The 22,795-nt window shown below is 36.2% G+C and overlaps 3 protein-coding genes across 3 annotated transcripts; 2 read left to right on the top strand and 1 right to left on the bottom strand.

Moving 5' to 3' along the window:
- Window positions 1-1,104: 1,104 nt before the first annotated feature.
- LOC100249059 (uncharacterized) lies at window positions 1,105-5,955 on the top strand. Its single transcript, XM_002284449.5, has 7 exons — window positions 1,105-1,329; window positions 2,743-3,015; window positions 3,168-3,220; window positions 3,337-3,415; window positions 3,509-3,647; window positions 4,539-4,652; window positions 5,428-5,955. Exons 2-7 carry the CDS (start codon window positions 2,846-2,848, stop codon window positions 5,617-5,619), a joined length of 747 nt encoding a protein of 248 aa, XP_002284485.1. The 5' UTR covers window positions 1,105-1,329; window positions 2,743-2,845; the 3' UTR covers window positions 5,620-5,955.
- A 1,597-nt stretch (window positions 5,956-7,552) lies between these two features.
- Window positions 7,553-10,065, top strand: LOC100250994 (WUSCHEL-related homeobox 1). Its single transcript, XM_002280738.5, has 4 exons — window positions 7,553-8,267; window positions 8,373-8,684; window positions 8,912-8,991; window positions 9,348-10,065. The coding sequence occupies exons 1-4, from the start codon at window positions 8,072-8,074 to the stop codon at window positions 9,771-9,773; spliced, it is 1,014 nt and encodes a 337-aa protein (XP_002280774.2). The 5' UTR covers window positions 7,553-8,071; the 3' UTR covers window positions 9,774-10,065.
- A 1,955-nt stretch (window positions 10,066-12,020) lies between these two features.
- Window positions 12,021-22,020, bottom strand: LOC100254163 (phytanoyl-CoA dioxygenase). The gene is made up of 9 exons (XM_002284433.5): window positions 21,786-22,020; window positions 21,582-21,706; window positions 21,433-21,493; window positions 20,921-20,989; window positions 20,684-20,802; window positions 13,392-13,539; window positions 13,137-13,281; window positions 12,963-13,049; window positions 12,021-12,345 (listed from the first exon to the last, which is right to left on the bottom strand). Exons 1-9 carry the CDS (start codon window positions 21,838-21,840, stop codon window positions 12,303-12,305), a joined length of 852 nt encoding a protein of 283 aa, XP_002284469.1. The 5' UTR covers window positions 21,841-22,020; the 3' UTR covers window positions 12,021-12,302.
- Between the last annotated feature and the right edge of the window lie 775 nt (window positions 22,021-22,795).

Genomic DNA, 22,795 nt, shown 5'->3' with positions numbered 1-22,795 from the left:
AGATTTATTTTTGAGTTCCAAGTTATTTTTAAAAATTGTTAAACTCATTAATAAATTCAATAAAAAAATGTTACTCGATTTGAAGATGATTGTTCTAGTGGAAAATTTTATAAAAGTATAATTATGTGTAGAAAATAAATAATAGAATTATTATAAACCAATTTTTATACATAAATTTATGATATTAGTAAGTTTATTATTTAAGTTTTAAATTATTTTTAAAAATTATTATACTTATTAATGAATCTAACACATTAAGTCTTATTTAATTTGAAGTTCATTTACTTAATGAAAAAAAATGGAATATAATAATTTTATGTAAAAGAGAAACAATAGGGTTGTTTTAAACTAATTTTTATTTATAAATTTATGATATTAATGAGTTTATTATTTAAATTTTAGATTGTTTTAAAAATTAATAGACTTGTTAACAAATTAAAGTCATTAAATCTTGTTTAATTTGGAATTAATTTGCCTAGAAAAAAAATAAAAAAATAATGATTCCATATAAAAGAGAAATATAGAGTGTGTTTTTTATTATTTTAAAAAACGGGTGAAAACAATTTTTACTTATTATTTAAAAGTTATTCTTTATTTCACTTTATTTTAAAAAACTAGAAACGGAAAAATTAACTATAAAGTTTCTTAAAAACTGTTTTGTGTTTTTAAAAATAAAAAACTATTTTTAAAAACTCCGTAAAAAGCTCTTTGTAATTTTACTCCATGAATTATATGTACTAGTACTATTATGACAAATAAATACATAAATTAAAACACAAGCTGTCAAAATGAATTCAATATACCAAAGAAAATAAAGGGGGAGAAAGAATTAATGACATAATAAATAATTTAATATAAAAACTTTATTTCTTATTTAATGACGGAATAAATAATTTAACATAAAAGATTTATTTATTAAAAAAAACTATTGTAAAAGTGTATAATAAATCTAGGAGAATCATTTATATATATATTCTTTTAAAAAAATAATTATAAAAAAATTATCTATGACTATGGATTCTAAAATCAAAGAAAAAGAGGACTTAATAGATTATAGTGTGAACAGAAGTCATGTACTGACAGCAAAAGTCCATGTCACGTTGACGGTTAGAAGCAATTGGTGGTCTGCGAGAGAGACTGCAGAGGAAGGCAACTTTACTATTGCCAACGCTACGCGGAATATCCTGTCTTCCAGGAAGATTCGTGGCTCTAATGCGAATCTTCCTTCCCCCAAATTCTCCCACACCTGAGTCCTCAGCCTTTTATACTCTCCCTCTGCTCCCATCTTCTTGTTTATTTTCGCCAACCTCACTTCGATTCTTTTGCCAGGTTCTCTCCCTTTCCCTCTCTTTTCTAATGTTGCCGTTTTGTTTATTGCTCAACTGCTTTCTGTACTTTTATTGTTTCTATATTATTGATAATTAGAAATGAAGAAGTTGGAATCCCGAGTTTACAAAGGAAAATGGGATTTGGTTATTTTCTTCTCCCCTTTAGGTAGGGCCCCAAATCCGGGGGGTTTTGGTAATGCTGATAAGATGTTTGATAAAATACGACTTGATGATCTGAATCGAGTGTGGTTTCCCAAATGGTATTGGAATGGCGAGTTATCAAATGGGTTTTGCACTGCCACAAACTTATGCGAATTTTCTGATTGATTAGGGAGGCTGTAATACAGATGAATTTTGATTTGGGGTTCTGTAATCAGCTTTATAGACAATAGAACAAGCTCGATTTTGAGTTTAAACTTTAAAGTGTTTACTTTTCCTTAGCCGGTTCCTAATTGACAGCAATGCAAATGTATCTGTTAGTAAGATATAGATCCTATCTCAATCTTTCTGGTAGAGCACACCACTTTCACGAATCCAATGTCTTATGATTTTGTTTCATTCAATTTGAGACAGATATATCTAACTTATTCCATGTTAATATTTCTTAATAATGGTACAAAAAGAGAAAATAACATTTTTTGGAGCATCATAAAGATTATGTAAATACAACAACAAAGCCTTATGTACTAGTTTCTTGGATTTTAACTCTTGTTCAATCTAAGATTAAATCTTCCATTGCATCCCAGGCAATCATATTTTTCCTCACCACCTTGACTCCACTTTCCTTTTTGCCATCTTCTTATCCTAGTAGCTGCTTCCACTTGAGTCAGCCTTCCACAGGTGTAGTTGGAGGGTTCAAGCATCTTACAGCAGCAATAAAAACACAAACAATAGGATCAATGATGATGTGGTGTATACATAAAAAATAAAAGTAAAAATAACACCCACAAACTTCAACAATTTTTTACTCACCTCTGCCATCATCCTTGAGTTTCTTTAAGTTTTCACTAAAGTCATGCCATGTTAACTAAAAAAAGACCAAGACCATCATTGATATGTCCTGCTTAGTACTCCAAATGTACAAAAGGAAAAGAAATGTTAAGTAGATTCTAATATTCTTTTTCTTCTATGCATTCTCGTTACTTGTGGATGTGGAAGATGAGGTGGACCAAACCCATTTTCAATATTGACTGCTCGTTTGGTGTCCAAGGAGCCATGTTTTCCTTGACAACCTTCTCCTAAATCATATGGATATGCTGATTGGATATAAACTATCTTTATTCTATTGGATATTATAACTCTCTGTATGATGAAGGCATCATTCTTCTGACTTTTATTGGTTCTTAATATACTTGAATTCTGATATTCTATTTGCATGTTAATAACTATAGCACTTCTGCTTGTAATGGTTCAGTACTTGAGCATCACTTCTGCTTGGTGCTGGCACACTTCCACCAATTGGTTCATGCAATTTCTTGCTGCAAGTCAATCTAATTCAACTTACTATAAAATAGCTTATGAGTCACCAGAGCAAATCAAATCCTAGTAGAGCTCTAGATGGTGTACATGGAGTGCGTGTGGTGCCTCATTCACCATTTGCACTGGAGGAGATTACTAAACCTGGGGACTTTGATCGATCAACTTGTGAAAGATCATCTATTGAAGCTAATCAGCGGCTATTAATGCAGTGAGTTGATGGGCACTTTGTCTACACAGATCCCTATGATGATCTCAAAATTTTGAACTCTGTCCCTATTTTCATTCAATTGTGCATAGTAAAATAGGTGCAAATTTGTTCCATGCCACTTACAATATCCTATCATCAATATGTTCTTCCAGAGTATGGCAGCAAAGACCAGCATGTCTGAGACCCGTTCGATGTTGTCTTAATGGTATTGTAGATCAAATTCTTTTTCTTGTTTGATATGTCATCTTTTCCTATCCATTGGTTCCGATTTCTTGAGCAAAACTATATGTTTACTCACAGTTTTTTTCTCACTTCTGTTAGGCGATGAGAGTCTTGGGGAAACAGTTGCTAATGTTCTTACTTCACTTCCCTTTATTGCTCTTGGAATTCAAGCCCCAAGGTAGGTTTTTTTTTTTTTTTTTCCATAATGAGCACCATTACCATCTAGTATTCATTTCTTGCATCTGATTACTTGCTTTTACCTATGGCACAGGAAGAATCTTAACTGCAAGTTGTATGCTAATTCATTAATTGGAGTTGGGATTGCCTCAGGTTTATACCACTCTTCAAGAGGAAAACTGAGGAAGTATTTGAGGTGGGCTGACTATACAATGATAGCCACAGCAACAGTTGTAAGTTAGAACTTGTTCAAAATTTTAAGTAACAGATGCAGAAGGTTATTTTTGTATGTTGAAACTTTGTCATATATAATGAATTTGATAATACATGACATATTAGAATCATAATTTGTCAGTGTTAAACAACACAAATAAATTAGTCCCGACTAAATTTTTCTTTACATAGAATTAATTTTGTCTCATTCTCTTTACGGACTGAATATTTAGCTTCAACTTGTTGTTAGATGATGCCAAATTGCTTTTTCCAATTTGATATATTTGTGAAGAAGTGATGGATGTGCTACCATGCTGTGTCCTGGAATAATTGTTTGGTGTGCAGAAAATAATTTATTGATTAATATTTTGTACAAGGGAGACAAGCTTTCCATTTTTGTGTGTGCTTGGTGGGAGTACTTATGTCATTCTATTTGCAGGTAGTTGAGTGTGAATACTCATTGGAGTTTGGAACTTTGTGGTCATTTAGATCAATTTAATTAAGCTTGTCCTAATTATTTGTGTTGTCTGTCTGAATTTTATATTTTCCTTTTGCTTTCTCTAAGACCTTAATTTTTAGCTAAAACCTAGGTGAGCAACTTTATTTTTTACCTTGATTCCAATTGGGCACTGACTGTCACAATTACATGCACAATAAATAATTAGTTATAAAAGAGAGTGTCATTTTCAAGGCACTCCGATCAAACAAATTCTAAAAATTCTTTTTAATTAATTCTTTCTTTGCCTATCAAGAAGTTTTTCTAAAATATTGTACTATAGAAAAGTTTTCTACATGTTTCATAGGTTTACAGATCTTCCTTCCTAAATCTTAGTTCCACTGTTTGACTTTTGCTCCAAGATCTTCTTGTTGCTCAATTGGACATGTAACCCAAAATTGGAATCTTTTGGCAGTGTCTATCAAGAGCTATCAGAAATGAGAATCCAAAGTTGTTGATGGCAGCATCGGCCTTTTTTCTGCCTATCCAGCCTCTGATGGTTTCAGCCGTTCATACTGGGATGATGGAGGTAACCATCTGCCTTTTGACCTAATATTTTTAAGGAAATTGAAATTCAATTGGCCTTTTAAGCCTACTTTTTTTTGGTGATTTAAGAAACCATACATACTGCAGTGGAAATTCACTCTGTACATTCCTCTTTTGATGATTTGATGGTTGTTAATTGTTTCCATCCACCATATAATGACCAAGTATGTCATTCCTTTTGTACTATGTGAGCTAATGAGCACTGTTGGGTGATGTTCTCCAGTATTTGGATAGATAATGCATTGATGCCTGAAATTTGGAATATCATTCTGCTGGCACAACAACTGCTTTTGCTGTGCATATCTGTATTTCCAGACAGTAGCTATGTATATATAATTTCATCATTTTGTTGGTCCTTTTGGTGGGGACATCTGCTATTTTACCAATGCAATTGAATTCATGTTTACTTGACTAGTTTATGAGTCATTGTCATTGACTGTAATCTGTGATCACTGACAATCTATTCATCACATGGTTACAGTTATATCACTATGAAGTATTAACATTTTATCTTCAAAGCTATTGAAATGTCTGTGTTTGCTGCTAATGATGAGGGTTGCAAATAGAAGCTTGACAAATGGAATACACACCTTTATCCATATCAAGCACCTCTCACTTGCAGCTATTCTATTCACTTAGTTTGCTGTCCCGATGACAAATTAAGTTAGCAATGTTGTCCAGAGTGATCTTGTCCTCAAAATTTGGGGTCATGATGTTCTCTTGCTGGAATGACTTCTCATTCTATATATTCCTTCCAGGTCGCATTTGCAAAAAGAGCATTAGATGATCCAGACCTGAGGATGGTCCACAATGTCCATAAGATGTCATCACTGTTGGGGGGTGCTCTTTTCATTGCTGATGACGTCTTTCCCAGAACTCCATTCATTCATGCCGCTTGGCATCTCGCTGCGGCTGTTGGTGTAGGAACCTGTAATAAACTACTTGAATAGTGCAAATATTCAAGTCGATTGTGCATTTAATTGATTTTTCTCAAGGACCTGCAGCCTTCATTCAAAAGACCAACATGGCTATGGTACCCAGATAAACAAATACAGAGGCTTGGAATCTTGGATCGGCTTACTTCAGTTCAAAGATCTGAATATTGGGTTTCCTGGGATATTTTTCTACAGCAAAAATGTAATGCCCTTGTTGTCCAAAATATTGTATAAATTGGAGATGGGCCATTTTTTTTTTGTATACCAGTGGCAACATTCATTAACTGGAGTCTGAAGGAGCAATAGTAACGGGATAAATTTTCCATTGGGTATAAAATTAGGCTTTCTTAATTACCCCTGCAACTATCCTTCTGTGCTACCTGATGAAACAAAAGCGAGGGTATCACAAAGCCCAATGACAACAGTCTCCTTTGACCATGCACGAGGAGACCTTATTGAGCATATACAATTCCATCTACATTTTTTTTTTTTTTTTTTGCTGCTCTTTGAAATGAGCAGTCCATCATTGCAGTACACCAGCTCTTGGAATCCTATACTTGCTTTTTATTTTTAAATTCATTTTACTTCACTGCAATCAGATATCAATCCTTTTATACTAGTTTGAATTGCTTGGATTTTTATGTGGAAAAGATCTAAACTGACTGAAATTCTCGAATGTTGAAAAATTTAATCTGCCCCAAAACTCAGAAGAGTAAACATTGTTAGCACATGGACAAAGTTGAGCAGAACTTCTCGACTCAGATGCAGAATCCTTGAAACTGTCTAGTTTGAAAGAACTGCCAGCTTTGAAGTAAGAAGTAAGATGAATTTAACAACATTCCAAAGTCTAGAAATCAAAATCATTATGCCTCTAATGCAGAAACAGACCTCCTCTGGAATCACAATTCTCAGCTCCTACATCTGGTGGCAGGTGCTTCATGTATCTTGTCAATCTTGTTGTGTATTCAAACACAGATAAATAAAACAATAATCTTCAGGGCTTCCATTTTCCATAGTTCAATTGTTTGAGGCATGAGACTTGAACCTGAAAACAATGCATCAGATGGGAGAATCTACCTGGCATGCATGGGCCAGTCTGGCCACAGTTTCAGGGCATGTACTGGCCACAGCTTGCTTCATAGCAGTAAACATGTACTCAATTTGCCAGTAGTCTGAACATGGCATTGCACTTTTGAATTTATTTCAGACAAAAAATAACAATGTCATGCTCATTTCTTTTCCCCCTTTTTTTTTTTGGGCAAACATATCAACACCTCCAGTAAAAATAGAAGCAGAAATTAATAGTGATATTTGTCACTGCCATTATCACTCATGTCTTTTTTAGGTTTTCTTTTATATTCTCCCCTACCCAAAAAGAAAAGTATGCCTGCTTGTCTGATAAATAATTTTCCACCCATCTGTACTGAAAGCTCATCACCATATACAGACTGTCCTGGATTCCCCCGGGATACCTTAGGCCATAGACACTTAACTATGAAGAGATGGATCAAAACTCATGACCTCTGAAAGTTGAAGTCTTGCAGCTGATATATGTGGATATATTAGTAACCACAACAGATTGTTATAAGTAGAGATTATGATCTATGATGTCTAGATTCGCTATATGTTCCGTGCATGGGGTTGCCGACAGCAGTAGCAAGAAAGAGTAGGCATATGGAACCAAAAATATTATCGTCCCTCAATAATTTTGAATATGAGTAAAGCAAGGCATGCATAATTCAGCCTCTAAATGTCTAATCCACAGGTTGGCCAAAGAGGACATTTTTGTTCCCATGTGTTCCATGTCCTAGAGAGGTTAGGCCATGTATGACCGGTAGCACAAGCTTCACAACATAATGATAACCAGTTGGACCGCATCCTGATAAAATTTCCAAATTCTATTATCTGCATTTAATTCAACAATAATATGTTCCAGAATGATTAGCGGACACAAAAAGGCTAGAAGTCTCCATTTTCAAATGGGAACAAAAAAAAAAAAAAAAGGGGGGGAGGAAATGAAGGAAAAAGGATAAAGAATGAGAGAGAAAGATGGGGTTGTGTCAAGGGTTGAAAGGAACTATACAAAGTGAAGTAGTAATAGTGTAGTGTGGGAGGAGAAGAGGCAAAGAAGCAAACAACTACAGGGTCATAATATGGTCACGTCGTTGTTATTCCCCGCCTTCCAATAACTCCCAGAATTCCACGCTTTGTATGCTCCCCCTCTGCTTTTGCTTTGTCCTTGTTACTACATACCCCGTCTCTCTCACAATTCATAAATAAGAGACCATGGTCAACCTACTATATTCCTTGTTCCCTTTTCACTTTTCTTCTGTTTCAAAACCAGAACTCTTCTTTCTCCATTTAATCTCTCATTCTTTCTTGTCCACTTTACACCTCTGAAGCTCTCAACGCCCCTCTTCTTGTCCACTCTACTACCCATTTCCCTACGAAGCACACTCTTAGTACCATGTGGACGATGGATTCTAGTGATAGCAGCGACCTTACCATGTCTGATTCCTTCCATGGTCGGAAACTTCGGCCTCTCGTTCCAAGGCCTAATGCTTCTGTCCTCCCCAAGATTACAGTGAATTCTACAGTGGCAATCTCTCCTTGTATTAGTCACCTTCATGGCACTGATCTTTTTGCATTGAATCACCATCTGGGTATATGCATTATTTTCTTCATTTTTAGTCAGTTTCCAATCATTTTTTCCCCTCTTTAAGTATTTGAAGTTTGATGCCTGGATGGTGCTGTTATGGCTTTCGTAGGTGGTACATCTGATCAGCAAAGAAAGACAGATTTCAACACACAACCCTTCGGGAGCTCAAGGTGGAATCCAACACCAGAGCAGCTACAAGCCCTGGAGGAGCTGTATCGACGAGGAACGCGAACACCCACTGCTGAACAAATCCAACAAATTGCTGCACAACTTCGTCTGTTCGGCAAGATTGAAGGGAAGAATGTGTTTTACTGGTTTCAAAATCATAAAGCGCGAGAACGCCAGAAACGCCGTAGAGAGTTGGAGTCAGATTCTGAAGAACAACAGCGTGATAATGGTAGCCTAGAAAGGAAAGAATCAGGTACTACACCCACACAGTGATTATAATCTGCTCCGACCATACTTGTTTTTTCATCAAATGTAATCCATGTTGAAGTAGAAGTGGAACACTACAAAAATCACAACAGTGACGAAGTTTTGGAATGTGTGTGCGTGCGACAGAGAGAGAGAGCTTTGTTGCTTTCTCACCTTTTGTTTGAATCTTTGAGATATAAAGTGGAATTTACTTTGTTTTCTTCATGTCTACAGTGCTGAGAAGGACATGTATTGAAGTTGAACAGACAAAGAACTGGGTGGTGCCCTCTTCAAACTGCAGTACACTCTCTGAGGTCTTTGTAGTATCATCTTTGTCCTTGCTCATGCATTCAACTTGGCTCACCAAAAATGTGACCTTGGAGACAAAAGTTTCCTTGTTTGAAAAGAGAAAAAAAAACAATACATATTACGAAGAAAATTAGAAGCTAATTATTTGATATTCAAAAGGTCAAAAGAAAGTTCAGTAATGGAGATGGAAGGAAGAAAGGCAAAAGAGTGAGGAGATGAGCAAGGCTTTTGTATATTGGAAAAAAGAGAAGGGTTCAAAAGCTGCCTTCCTCACTTTCTGTTGGGGCTGTTGTTATGAAAGCGTTAGGATTCTTTGGACACTGTAGGTTTAACTCGCTTTTATTATTTGTAATTTTTTCAGGAATCTGTTTCAATACAGAGAGCAGCGGTTGCAGAAAGTAGAACAGATGTGTGGTTTCAATTTGAGGAGAGAGAATTACAGCAGACAAGAAGCACAGTAGAAAGGCAGGCCACATGGCAGTTGATGGGGCTCACCTCTTCTCCTCCTTCCCAACTTATAGACACCATAACCACAACCACCGTAGCCGAAGCATTGAATACAATATACCCAAAGCAGAAGCCATTAAGCCCTCAAAGTCTCAGACCCAACACCCACCTCGAACATGAAACCAGGGAGTCTCAAACCCTTCAACTCTTCCCAGTTCAGGGGGGCCAGAGCTTCAATGCTGCTAATGAAATCATTAGCGTGGCTGAGATGGAGAATGGATTACCCATCACAACCATAGACACCAACTTCACTCCAAACCAGTTTTTTGAGTTCCTCTGAACAAGTGAGAAGAAAGCAGGTCGGACCCATGTGGTCACAGTTAATTGCTTTGCTGTTTATGTATGACGATAAATCCGACTTAGGTTTGCTTTTTCCGTTGGAATCTGCTACTGTTCTTAACCGTTTATATCATGCCAAGGTGCAACACTAGGATAGGGACATGTAGTTATGTTTTGATGGAAGACATTGCCCTAAATTGCATTTGGACCATGTCGCTTACACCAATGTAGTTCCTTATTTTAGAGGCCATGGCAGTCAATATATCTTCAAAAAAATATTATTATTTCATGCATGAGTAACATTATTTTTTTATAAAGGAAAATACTAAAACACCCCATCTTATAGAATTCTCTATTAGCTAAGGAGAAAGAAAAATGGAAAGCTGAGAAAGGCTGCATTATTCCAACTCAGAAAAACAAAGAAAGCCATGCCAAAGAAGGAGAAAGAAACAAATTAAGGGTCCATGTACAAAATGGGAAGGCTTGTTCCATAGCCCTAGAATTAGAAACTAGAAAGACAGAAATTCTACGGAGGGGGATAGAGTGGAACATTAACAATGAGGAATTCAAGAATGATTTTTGTACATGGATGCCATTACATCCCGTGACATACGGATGACCAGCCATCCTGAAAGTAACAAATATTTTTGAAAAGAAAAAAAATTGTTCAGACAAACTCATACTTTTTACCTATTTTACATGATGATTATAATTACCAACAGAATGTTGATTCCTTTTATTGCTGTCCCATTACACACCCATGTGAACTTGTAAGCCATCAGTTGAGATGGTGCGGAGAAAAGTCATGGATGGAAAGGAGAGGGTATAAACTCAAGACTTTTAGGCTTCAGGAAGTGAGTGAAGTAATAAGAGATTTGAGATCATTTGACCGAACCTCCCAAAGAAAATCAAACTTGGGAAATGCCAACCGGAAATCATGGCTACAATCACGACCACTGTTATGTTGGGGGATGCTCCTGGGGGGTACCAAGTGACATCACCAAGGGGGAGAAATGAAACGGTTGGTCACATGTCCCATAATCATCTCAAGGCCACAAGTACAACCCACCCCACCCTTCCAAAGTCAATAATAATGAGTTGGAAGACATCAATCATCAATGATTCAATGGGAAGTGCTTTGCTCACCCTGTTGTTACATGAGTCCCATTTGAAGATTCCCAAAACAGAGTTGGATATTTATTGCTTATTGCAAGTAGATATGCTCCCACCCAAGCCTATATATTTTCCTTTTTGCTCTTTCTATTTTCTTTTGGCTTCCACAGTAAAGAAAACATTTAATATCGCAAACAAAGCATTGTCTTGCAAGAAAGCATGGACTCGATAGGATAATAGATGTGAGGGATGGAGAAGCAGAGAAAGGGGGAGGGAAATGAACAGAGGGGGAGATTGTAAGGGACCGACCACGATCTAGTGAAAATCTAAGTGGCTCCTTAAAACCCAAGCATTTAATGCCCTATGGAGAAAGGAGGGAGGCGGGGCTGAGTCCTTCACCCTGACCTACACCGTCCTGCATTGTCTCAATAAGACAATAACAAACTAATTCTGTCCACAATTTCCTCTGTACCCCAGACACCCTTTGTTTTATAAACAAATACCCTGTTTGAATTTCAAAATTTTCCGACTTAGGACCTGTTTGGAATAATCTGCATGTAATTACTCCTACTATAAAGCAAGAAATAATGAATATTGACTAATGTGTAACAAAACACCACCACAAAGGCACAAACATCCTAGATATGAATATGATATGGACCGCCCCCGTCCCATCAAAGTCCTTTAGTGACAAAGAAATAATGCATGAGATTTAATAATTCCTAAAGATCTGCTCAGCTGCCTGGAGACCCACCTTTCAGTCCAGGATTGGGATTTCATCACACTAGGAGAAAAAAAAATGACAGGAAAGATAGACTGGGTAAGATTTTAAGAAGAGTACTGCTATGCTTACTACTACTTTTACTATATTCTTTATCTATATTTACATGGCAAATGGTAATTGAGTGTGTTAAAAAATGGATACAGAATTCTTTGGCATCTAATCATCACTTGCCATGTAAATAGGTAGTTGATGGAAGAATTTTAATTAACATTATTCTGTTAAGAAATTGGGTCGTGCTCAATCTCTGATAAATAAACAAATTGTCACCCAAACTGCCTCTTGATTACCAAAATGATTCAGGACTGGAGTTTGCCTGCAGTTGCGCTACATGGTTGTACAGATAGATCCAAATGGGCAACTGTTTGGAGGAAAAATTTATTACACCAGAGCATTGCTTGATGACATAGTACAGATATGTAGGACAACAATTATTAAATAAAAAATAGTTATCACATATTTTCATGCACGTGTTGCATCTCATAACACAGTAAGTTTATGTTGTAATTCTTTATTTCACAAGCAGGGATCCTATTGTACAGATGACTAAGAAGTAAGAACACAAAGTTGCGACTGAATGACAGACATGGGCAGCCTTCCGAATGACTATCAACTGATGGACTGCCGGGCTTCGGATCAAGATTCATAGAGAGGCTCAGGGTCCACTTTCCTTCTGATCCTGATAACAGTTTCAACACAAACAATGGCAGACATTAGAAATAAACCAGTAGGCTGGTACAAAGAAGTTGAATCACAGGAAGTCCAACATCATACAATTTTCTGAGAACAAGACTAAGGCTACTAATATAGCTGGCCTGTTCAGATTAATTTAAGATAACTGACTCAAATCAGTTTAGTTTCCTTGTTCCTCCGATAAGGTCTAAAAAATGCTGAACAAAATAACTAGGTTCAAACTAGGAACTCTACTTTCCTGCAAAAAGAACAGATTTTCGTCCAACCATAACCTATAGGTGTAGTAATAGACAACCAACCAAGCCTAAAATTTGAAACAAAATACCACTACTTTAATAGAAGTAAATAAATTACAAGAAAACCAGCAGGAGAACCAGATATCAAATCCTCTCACAGCAAGTACACATGCCAACTTTTTCAGAAGATACTAATATTGTAGAAATAAAGCAGAAAAAAAGTTATTGAATATGAGATACTCCTATTCCCCCACAGAGGAGTCAGTTAAGTTATAACAATTTTCAGAGTACTATAATCAAACACAAAATAAAGAAAGATTCTATCAAGGGAAAGGGATAAAACAATAAAAAATTCTTGCATACTCACCAGTTCTCTTGGGCCCATTTGCAGCCATCCGTATCCACCACATGCAAGCTGTAGGCATGCCTTGATTTTGGGGACTGATTCTCAAAACTAGAATCAAGAAAACAAAAAAAGGAGGAAAAGTTTTTAGCTTAAAGGCTATTTCAGCTGTAAAGAAAATTCCTTAAGATAACTTACCTTTGATGAATAAGATCGCCATGAAGGACAACCAAAGAGCCAGCTTTCACTTCAACAGGCACAAAATCTTTATCATCATATGATGGGGAAGGCTGATCGAAGTAAACCCCTTCATCACCTCTGATGAACCTTCTCACAAGTCCATCTGGAAACACCACAAAAGAAGCCAAGGTTAAATTACACCCGATGTCATGCATGCTTCCTTGTGCTCAAGGGAAGAAACATTAATGAGAAACTTAAGGGAAAGATAGCTACTTTTATGGGATCCAGGAATGGCCCAGAGGCAACCATTTAGAATTGTTGCATCTTCTAGCGCCAGCCACAGGCCCGTGCAAGTTGGTGGTTCAGTATAAAGGAATGAGTTATCCTGGTGCGGCACCACTTCACCTCCAATGCCTGGTTGCTGACAAATAAGAACTACTTCAGGCAAATAGAACTCAAGAGGACTATGACACAAAACATTTACATTTGAAGATTGGTTACCCAATTACTTCACTAATTAACAAATTAAATCTGTGCAAAATTTCTTGCAATATAATTTACTTGGACGCAGATACTTTTACATGTAAACATGGTTTTATGGTACTGTGCAAAACATTCCTCTAAACTAAACCCATTAAATCATAAAAGTTAAAAGAGTCTGAATCTTTAATCACGAATATTTTCACTGATCTAGCCTTTTAAGTACTTAAAATGATCCAGCTTTTCTCCACCAAGGTATTGTGGATTGCATGTATGATTGCACTCTTGTGATAGGAAAAGGCTCCAAAGGAACAGTGGCAGTCACAAGGTCAACATTATCATTAAAATTTTAAAATCTTCATTCAGTTTCTGCAAAAACTGTGGCAGATGCCATGTCAAAAGCATAACCAATGTCATAGTTAAAACTCACACAGAATGTTTCCCTTTTTTGATAGGAAAAGTGGAGAAACTCATTCAGAATGTTTCCTTAAGAGACTAGAAAGCAAATTTCTAACAGAAACGCAAATTAAGAATCAATCGCATTGCAAAAATATGAATTATTACTAAAGCTTATGAAGAGCAACAATATTCAAGTATTAGACAAAAGTTGGTTGAACCATTGTCTAGAACATTAATGAAAGTGAGCACATTTCAATTTTAGGCTGCCAAACTCTGAAAAACTTCAAAAGTTAAGCACATCATACAAGGTCTATCATTAGTGCGGCATTTCACATCATTGCATTTCACTTTGTTTGACATGTATATTTAAGCACAAATAAGAAACTATAATTATAACAAACATATAATTGCATGCTTGTCTCAAATAAGTATTCCCAAAGCCAACACCCAATAGTATAGAGACCTAACAACAACTCCCTTTGTAGAGAAACAGAGAAGAAGAAGTAGAGAGGAAATAAATGGGTATCAGTTTATTCAAAAATAATAATTGTTTTTGGGCTCTGGGCTTCTCCTGTTTTAATACAGAGAAGGGGAGCTAACCAATACATGTCATTTTCAAATATAAAATAAACTCCAAACAACCTGTATACGAGCCACACTCCTTGACAATAATTCACTACCACAACATTTATGCATTACCAGCTTCAATCCTTCCCCTCTAGCTAATCAAGGTCAATGAGACCATGTTTAGCTTGCCTTTTAGTCTATGAAAGTGTGAAGCTGATAAAGCCTTTGTGAGTATGTCTATTGTTTGATCCAGAGAAGGAACATGATGAACTTGTAGTTTTTTTTCAATGACTCTCTCTCACAAAATACAAATTGAGTTCAATGTGTTTTGTGCGTGAATGTAGTATTGGGTTCATGTTTAGCTTGCCTTTTAGTCTATGGAAGTGTGAAGCTGATAAAGCCTTTGTGAGTATGTCTATTGTTTGATCCAGAGAAGAACATGATTGACTTGTAGTTTCTTTTCAATGACCTTCCCTCTCACAAAATACAAATCAAGTTCCATGTGTTTTGTGCGCAAATATACTAATAGGTTCACTGACAAAGAGATTGTGCTGAGATTGTCACACCATACCAATGGTGGCTTGGTTTGTTTGACACCCAGTTCTTCAAGAAGACTTTGTAACCATAGGATCTTTGTAGTTACATGAGCTAAACCACAATATTTTGCTTTTGTTGAAGACCTTGAAACAGTTTGTTGTTTCTTGGAGCTCCATGACACCAAATTTCCACCTAAGTACACACAATAACCTAAGGTAGATATTCTATCATCAGGGTCAGAGGCTCAATCAACATCGGAGTAGCCTGTGACAAAGAGATTGTCAGGTTTGTGAAGTAGCAGACCATGATGAGTTGTTCCCTTCAAGAATCTCAATATTCGTTTGATTGTCTTCCAATGAATGTCGAAGGGATGTTGCATGAATTGACAAACTTTGTTATAATATGAGATCTCAGGTCTGATGATGGTGACATAATGCAGAGCTCCAACAATGCTTCTATATAGTGTCGGATCTTGCATAAGATTGCCAAGTTGAGCTGAGAGTAGAGCGCCTATTATCATAGGAGTTGGCATAGATTTTGGATTGAGCATTTTTGCTCTTTCAAGTAGATCTGTCACATACTTCCCCTGACTGAGATGAAAGTTGCCATCATGGAGTTTATGAACTTCAATCCCCAGTAAAAAATTCAGAGGACCTAGGTCCTTGAGAGAAAACAACATATGCAGGTGACTAATGAGGGATTGAACCTCATAAGATTTTCTGCCAGTGATGATAATATCATCAACATAAACGAGAAAGAAAAATGCAGGATTGGGCAGTGCGCTTAATGAAGAGACAGACATCAGCTCAGGAAGACTTGAAACCAAGATGTTGTAGTTCAAATTTAAGCTTTTCAAACTAAGCTCGAGGAGCTTGCTTCAATCCATAGAGCCTTACTAAGTTTGCAAATTGTAGTTGAGGAATTACCTTGCTTAAATCCAAGAGGTTGAAGCATGTAAATATCATCTTCTAGAATGCCATTGAGGAAGGCATTATTGACATTTAATTGGCGAATACATTCTAAGTTAGGGCCATGGTGAGAATAACCCTCATTATTACTGGTTTGACCACAAGGTTGAAGGTTTCATTGAAATCAAGGCTAGCGGTTTGATGATACCCTTTGGCAATCAAGCGAGCTTAATACTTAGCAATAGTGCCATCAGCATGTCGTTTAATGTGAAAGATCCATTTGCAGAGCACAACTTTCCTATCAATAGGGGTTGGAACCAAGGTTCAGGTATTGTTGTGGGGAAGGGCATCATACTCTTCTTGCATTGCATTTTTCCAAGTCTTATCAGAGAGAGCTATCTGAACATTGGGAGGTTCAATGACTTCACATACAAAAATGGCAAATACTTTGGGTTTGTAGATACCATCCTTGGCATGAATAATCATGGGATGAGTATTCAACTCATTGACCAATTTTAAAGAAGGTGTAGAAGGAGTGGGAAAGGAAGAATGAGGTATGGAGGAAGCAGTAGGAGGTAGCACTAGAGTTGTGGTAGATGGAGTGTGCAGGGAAAGTGTGGGAGAACAGGAAAGAGAAGGTGCAAGGACTGGTGGTGCAGCAAAGGGAGTTGACAAAGGAGAAGATTGACTAGACTCTGGTAAAGAGGATGAACTAAACTGGGCAAAAGGAAAGGAGATATAAAGTTTACCATCATGAGATATACACTTGTAACCTTTGTGATGAGTGTTGTATCCAAGAAAAGTGTAAGGAGATGATCTGTATTCAAGTTTATTGGCATTATAAGGTCAAAGATAGGGAAAAGAGGTGCAACCAAACACTTTGAGTTCTAAGTAATTTGGCTTGATATGAAATAGAACTTCCATAGGACAAGTGTTGTTAAGCACTGGAGTTGGCAAGCGATTTATGAGATACAATAGTGCCAAAGGCATGATCCCAAAATGTCATAGGTAGGGATGCATGAGCTAAGAGTGTAAGACCTTACTCAACAATATGCCTACGTTTACATTCAGCCACTCCATTTTGTTCAAGAGTGTGAGGGCAGGAAAGTTGATGAATGATGTTAGAATTTTGTAGGAGTGTTCTCAAGGAATGACATTCTCCTCCCCAGTCAGTACTTGAAGTTTTTAAGCGCCAGTTATGATGCAATTCAGCTTGTGTTTTGAAGTGTTGGAACACATGAAACACCTTCAATTTATTTTTAAGAAAATAAATCCAGATGAAACCAGAGTAAGCATCAATGAATGTGACATAATATCTAAAAGTAATTGTGGAAATTGAAGGAGAAGGACCCCAAAGATCAAAATGCACAAGTTGTAGAGATCTTGTATATTGAGTTCCAGAAATAGGGAAAGGGAGCTTACGAATTTTACCCAAATGATAAGCAACACAAAACAAAGATTTGTCATTAGATGAGAAAACTTCATTACAATGAGAGAGAACAAGTTTTACAACCTTGGCATCCGAATGACCCAGTCTTTGATGCCACAAAGCAAAATTGTTTTGATGTTGTGACTTGTGAGTTACAACTTGATTGAAAACAACCTGAGCTAGAAACTGCAGAAGTAGCAATTGAACATATAGGAATGGTGATAGTAGGGATGGAATTGGGAGAGACTGAAGTTGTGACTGGTGAACTGAGCTGATATTTTGAGCAAGATAAGTTGAACTGGTACAAGCCATTCCTAAGCATCCCTTGGAGTAGAATTTGACCCATTTCCAAATCCTTGACAAAACAGACAGAAGGGTGAAATTCAAAATAAACCTGATTTTCCCTTGCAAATTGAGATAAACTGATTAGATTTTTGGTCATATGAGGAACATGAAATTCAGATACACTAATTAGATTTTTGGTTATATGAGGAACATGTAAGAGATTTCGAAGAATGAGTGGATGAGAAGAAATGGGTAAAGAGAAAGTAGATTGGCCAATGTGAAGGATGTCCAAACCTGCTCCATTGCCCATATTCCGCTTCTTGTTGCCTTGATATTTAGTACCAATGTTGAGATTGTTGAAATCATTGGTGAAATGGTTTGTGGCTCCAGAGTCAGGGAACCATGCTTTATCAAACATGTCATTGTTTATTCCAAGTACAACAACTATAGCTCTCATTTAGTCTTTTCCCTCCAAAGAATTAAAGCCATTAGTAGCAATATTGTGTGAGGAATTGTTGAGTCTGGTGAAAACAAGGTCAAATCGATGATAGCATTTTATCACTGTATGACCAAATTTTCCGCATAGTTGGCATTGAGATTTAGACCCACCACCAAATTGTCCACCATAATTTCTACCTTTTCCTTTCCACTTATTTCCTTGATTACTTTGAAGCCGATTTCCTAAGTTGGGAAAGAATTTCTTTTGTTATCCTTGAGAAGCCAAGTTAGCAGTCATAACAGATCCAACGGTAGCAGTGTTATACTGTTCAATTATCTTCTCATGAGCCAGTAAAAGAGTAGAGACATAAGAGAAATTGTATGAATCCAGATGTGAAGTGATCTAAACAACAACAGATTCATATTCTTTGTCAAGCCCTGTAGTAACAACAAGGATCTGATCACATTTGGAGATGATATCTCCAACTGAAGCTAGTGAGTCCATGAGGGTTTTCTCCTGATTAAGATACTCTCTCATTGTGGATCCTCCCTTTTGAAGCTTTTGCAAATCAGATTTGTATTACATTATTTGACCCCATTTTGAGCAGCAAAGTAAGATGATAAAAAATCCCAAATCTCACAAGAGATCTTACAACCTACTAGTTGAGAAAGAATACTTACCGAAATGGAGCCAAACAACCAGGAAACTATCAATTTGTCTTGGCTATTCCACAAATCAAAATTCAGGTTACGTTTGAGCTAAGAGTTGTTACTAGAAGTGATGGAGACAAATTCAGGTGGACACATGATAGATCCAAATTTGAATCCCTCCAAACCTAATCCTTCTACAACAATAGAGATTTGTTGCTTCCATAGAAGATAGTTATGGTCATCCAGTTTTATGGCAATGGGTTGAGTGGTTGGATTAATATTGTTGTCAAAACTATTGTCGATTGTTGTTGCAGAATACTTGAGTAGCTTGATGGTGTTTGGGAAGAGGATTGGATTTCAAGCTCTTGAGAGCTCCGATACCATGTAGAGAAATAAAGAAATAGAGAAAAAGTAGAGAGGAAATAAATGGGTATCAGTTTATTCAAAAATAATAATTGCTTTTGGGCTCTGGACTTCCCCTGTTTTTATACAGAGAAGGCGAGCTAACCAGTACAAGTCATTTTCAAATTTAAAACAAACTCCAAACAACTTGTATACTTATCACACTCCTTGACAATAATCCACTACCACACAATTTACACATTGCCTGCTTCAATACCCTTCAAGGCCTCAAAACTTTATTTATTTATTTATTCTCAATAAGCCTGATGAGCTCAGCATTTTTTAATTTTCTCTAATTGCACTCCTCCCAAATGCACCAAAAAATTCAAAAACAAGCCAAGTCCTAAGTTTATGAAGCTTGATTACTGGATCTGATATTATACCACCATCTCAAAGGATTACCCCTTATTGCCATGGGCACACAACTAAACACAGAAAATAGAAAAACAAATTTTTGTGTATTTCAATACGTCATTTTAAAATTTCTCCCTTACAAATTTTGTTCATCGGTTTTTATTTTTTAAAACTAAATCTGTTTTTTTTCCTTTAATTTTTATAGGGACTAATTCAACTATGCCTTAACAATGAACAGATGTTGAACTATATAGGGTAATAGATAAGAACCATAGGTAATAAATCATCCTAAATGACCCCACATGCAACTAAGCACAATATAGGCAACATGGAAGAGAGGAAATAACAACAAGAAATGATTTTTAGTTTTTAATTCCTTTGCTTTGCTTATGTGTAACTTGTCTAACTTATATTTCTAAATCATCTCAAAATTTTCCAAATATTTTATGGTTTTTCAATACAGAAATGAAACATTTTTTATTCTTTGCCATTTTGAGGAATCTTGTGATTATTGACACAATCCTACTGTTCTATCTTGGCAACCTTATTTTCAATCCTATCTAGAATCTGAATGCCAACAACCACGTTTAACCTAAGTGACTGGAATATTAAGTATCAAAGACCTTTTGCAAGTATGTCTGATAAAAAATATTCAAATACAAGGAAGACGTAATAGTTTCTCTCAAGCCCAACCCAAGTCAGTCTTGAAATCCTCAACAATGATTTTGCAACTCATGCAGTATAGCAAAGTGTTTTTCATTCAGAAAGGGAGCAACTGAGTGCAAAGAGGTGGGATTCATTTCAAACGTTTACTGATAATATAGTGTATGTCTTCCCATTCACAAGTCAATAGATGACATGAATGACGTGATTGCCCATGAAGCCTAGCTCAAGTGGTAAAGAATGGATGATGTGATCATCTTCTAACAACCAATTTTTGAATGCAAACAGTGTAATTCCAAAGCTATAGAATGCAAAAGTTATAGAAGTTTGTCATAGTTGTGATATAGCAGAGCCTTTTCATAACTGAAGCCACAATTTCCACAAGCAGAAAGAGAGGGTCAAAAGAAATTGTAAGAAGAAACTAAAATACAATTATAAAGAAGATCAAGTACCTTAAATATATACATTGATTGGATGATCACTGGCCCCTTGTACCCTAAAGAGAGCATCAAACTTGAGAGTTTCTCGGAACAAGAGAATGTTTTAAATACTGGGTCGATCTCATGCAATGCTGCACAAGTAAAACCCATGAGTTGTAAGTTCAGTTCCAATCAAAATGCAAAGCAAAATGCTAACTGAATGAGCATCTCAAAACCAATCATCAAAAGACCATACGAATCACAGCATACCATGGCCAACTTTGTTGATGGAAAGTTGTTTTGCTTGCTTCAAGTTGCCATCCTCACCAAATGCTTTCTCTGACAAAAATCTCAGGTATTAATGTCAGCACTGCGAACTACAAAAGCCCTTCTAGCAAGTGGCCTAAGTAATCAAGAGTACACAAGTAAAGTAAGATTGCTAAGTGATCGACTGAATATACTTTTCTAACAGACAAACATCAGTGACCCTCTGTAATCTTGTCATGACAACACCAAAAAGGAATAGGACCCATTTTCCGATGGGTTCCACCTAAGAGTTAAATGCATCTAAAACTATCCAGGGATCAAACATCCATATCCAATCAAAATCTCCAAATTCCATTGACAGTTAATCCGTTAACTTGGACCCACCAGGTGGTAGGCCCTTTTTTCCTTGGCTGAACTTAGGTAAAACAATATACCACTAGTTCATCTTTATAAATACAAAAGCAAAAATAGTACAAGGTAAGCTTGCTTTCCCGAAACAATAAGTAAAACAATACCCTCAAAGAAAAAGGAAATCTTCTCGGCACTCTCATAGAAGTAATCATCGGTCAATTTTTGCTGAAAAAAAAATTTGAAACAGCGAAATAAGTTAAGTGAAATGGAATAAGTAAAAGGAATGAGTTTAGAAAGGGGAGAAAAGAGAAACCTGGTTTTTGGTAGAGAAGATGGAGGCAGCAGTGGAGCAGTCAAAGCCGTCAAGCAATTGATCCATTCTCCTTCTCATGTCATCAATCTCTTCAGGGCTTGAAAACGATTCAATCACAAGAAACCCTGCAACATTTTTTCCGTCCTTTTTAAGGGAAATTGATCGAATACGGAGCAGAGGAAGAAGAGAAGTGCCTTAGGATACCTTGAGAATGGAAGGAGTGGAGCTGTTCTGGACTCGGTTTTCCTGAAATCCCCATGGCTGCCGATATGGGTGGGTGGTAATCCTATGGAATATTAGGAATCAGTGTTCTGAATGACTAGGTCCGACTATGGCGGTGGTTATTTCCATTCGCGGCACTCACATATCCTAATGTACGGGATCTTGAATTGAATTTGAAGGAGATAGAAATAATTTCTAAGTTTAAAAAAATTACGATTTTTCATCTGTAATGTTTTTAATCAATATTTAAAAAAAAGAAAAAAATAAATAAATGATTTTTTTTTGTTGGATTTTACCATTAAAAAAAATCAAATATAATTATAATTAATTAAAATTTTATGTATTTTTAAATTATTTAATTTATAAATAAAATAAAATTTAAAAATATATGAAATTATTTATTAATTTTAAATTTGTTTTTATTTTATTTTTTCACTTTTTCTTTACATGTGTGGGTAATGCGTTCAAGGAAAGCAAAAACGTTCCCTAAATAGGTGGGTCAATTGTAGACGTGGAAAAAAAATGTTGAAATGGGATAAAACAATACAAAAAAATTGAGGTTTTATTGCAGTTTTTTTTTTTTTTTAATAACTGTGGATGTCCAGGCCAGTTTATGCGGGTAAACCTCTAGTGGCCCTGAGGGGATACTGGTGATCATTGGGGAGCAAACCGAGGTTTTATTGCAGTTGTGTGTTAGCTAATTTTTGTTTTTTTTTTTTTAATTTCCTTTTTGAGTGGGTTTCGTGTTGATCCCACAAACTTGACCTGTCAATATTAAATTATTATTTATGATATGTACAACTTTTCTAACACTTGGCAAAACATAATCTCCCTACATTAAAAAAGTGACAGCGTCATCATGAATCATAGCATGCTCAGATCCAAAAATTCCGCCCATGAGTTGCACCTGCCTAAAATTAAATATCTTCTGTGTTTGCTTTCTAAAAAATATTAAGAAAGCAAAACAAAAATTAAGGAAATCAACCTTTTTA

This window comes from Vitis vinifera, chromosome 1 (assembly GCF_030704535.1).
Source record: "Vitis vinifera cultivar Pinot Noir 40024 chromosome 1, ASM3070453v1".
NCBI lineage: Eukaryota > Viridiplantae > Streptophyta > Magnoliopsida > Vitales > Vitaceae > Vitis > Vitis vinifera.
The sequence above is the reverse complement of the archived record's forward strand: the minus strand, read 5'-3'. Positions and strand labels throughout refer to the sequence as shown.

Bases quoted from the DNA above. Each gene is read 5' to 3' on its own strand.
- LOC100250994 (XM_002280738.5), top strand. From the start codon at position 8,072: ATGTGGACGATGGATTCTAGTGATAGCAGCGACCTTACCATGTCTGAT. The intron at 8,685-8,911 runs GTACTACACCCA...TCATGTCTACAG, and splicing joins CCTAGAAAGGAAAGAATCAG to TGCTGAGAAGGACATGTATT. The intron at 8,992-9,347 runs GTCTTTGTAGTA...TAATTTTTTCAG, and splicing joins ACTGCAGTACACTCTCTGAG to GAATCTGTTTCAATACAGAG.
- LOC100254163 (XM_002284433.5), bottom strand. From the start codon at position 21,840: ATGGGGATTTCAGGAAAACCGAGTCCAGAACAGCTCCACTCCTTCCAT. The intron at 20,803-20,920 runs GTATGCTGTGAT...TTACTTGTGCAG, and splicing joins CATCAACAAAGTTGGCCATG to CATTGCATGAGATCGACCCA. The intron at 12,346-12,962 runs GTGAGTATGCAA...AACTGTTATCAG, and splicing joins AAATGGGCCCAAGAGAACTG to GATCAGAAGGAAAGTGGACC.
- LOC100249059 (XM_002284449.5), top strand. From the start codon at position 2,846: ATGAGTCACCAGAGCAAATCAAATCCTAGTAGAGCTCTAGATGGTGTA. The intron at 3,016-3,167 runs GTGAGTTGATGG...ATGTTCTTCCAG, and splicing joins AATCAGCGGCTATTAATGCA to AGTATGGCAGCAAAGACCAG. The intron at 3,416-3,508 runs GTAGGTTTTTTT...CCTATGGCACAG, and splicing joins CTTGGAATTCAAGCCCCAAG to GAAGAATCTTAACTGCAAGT.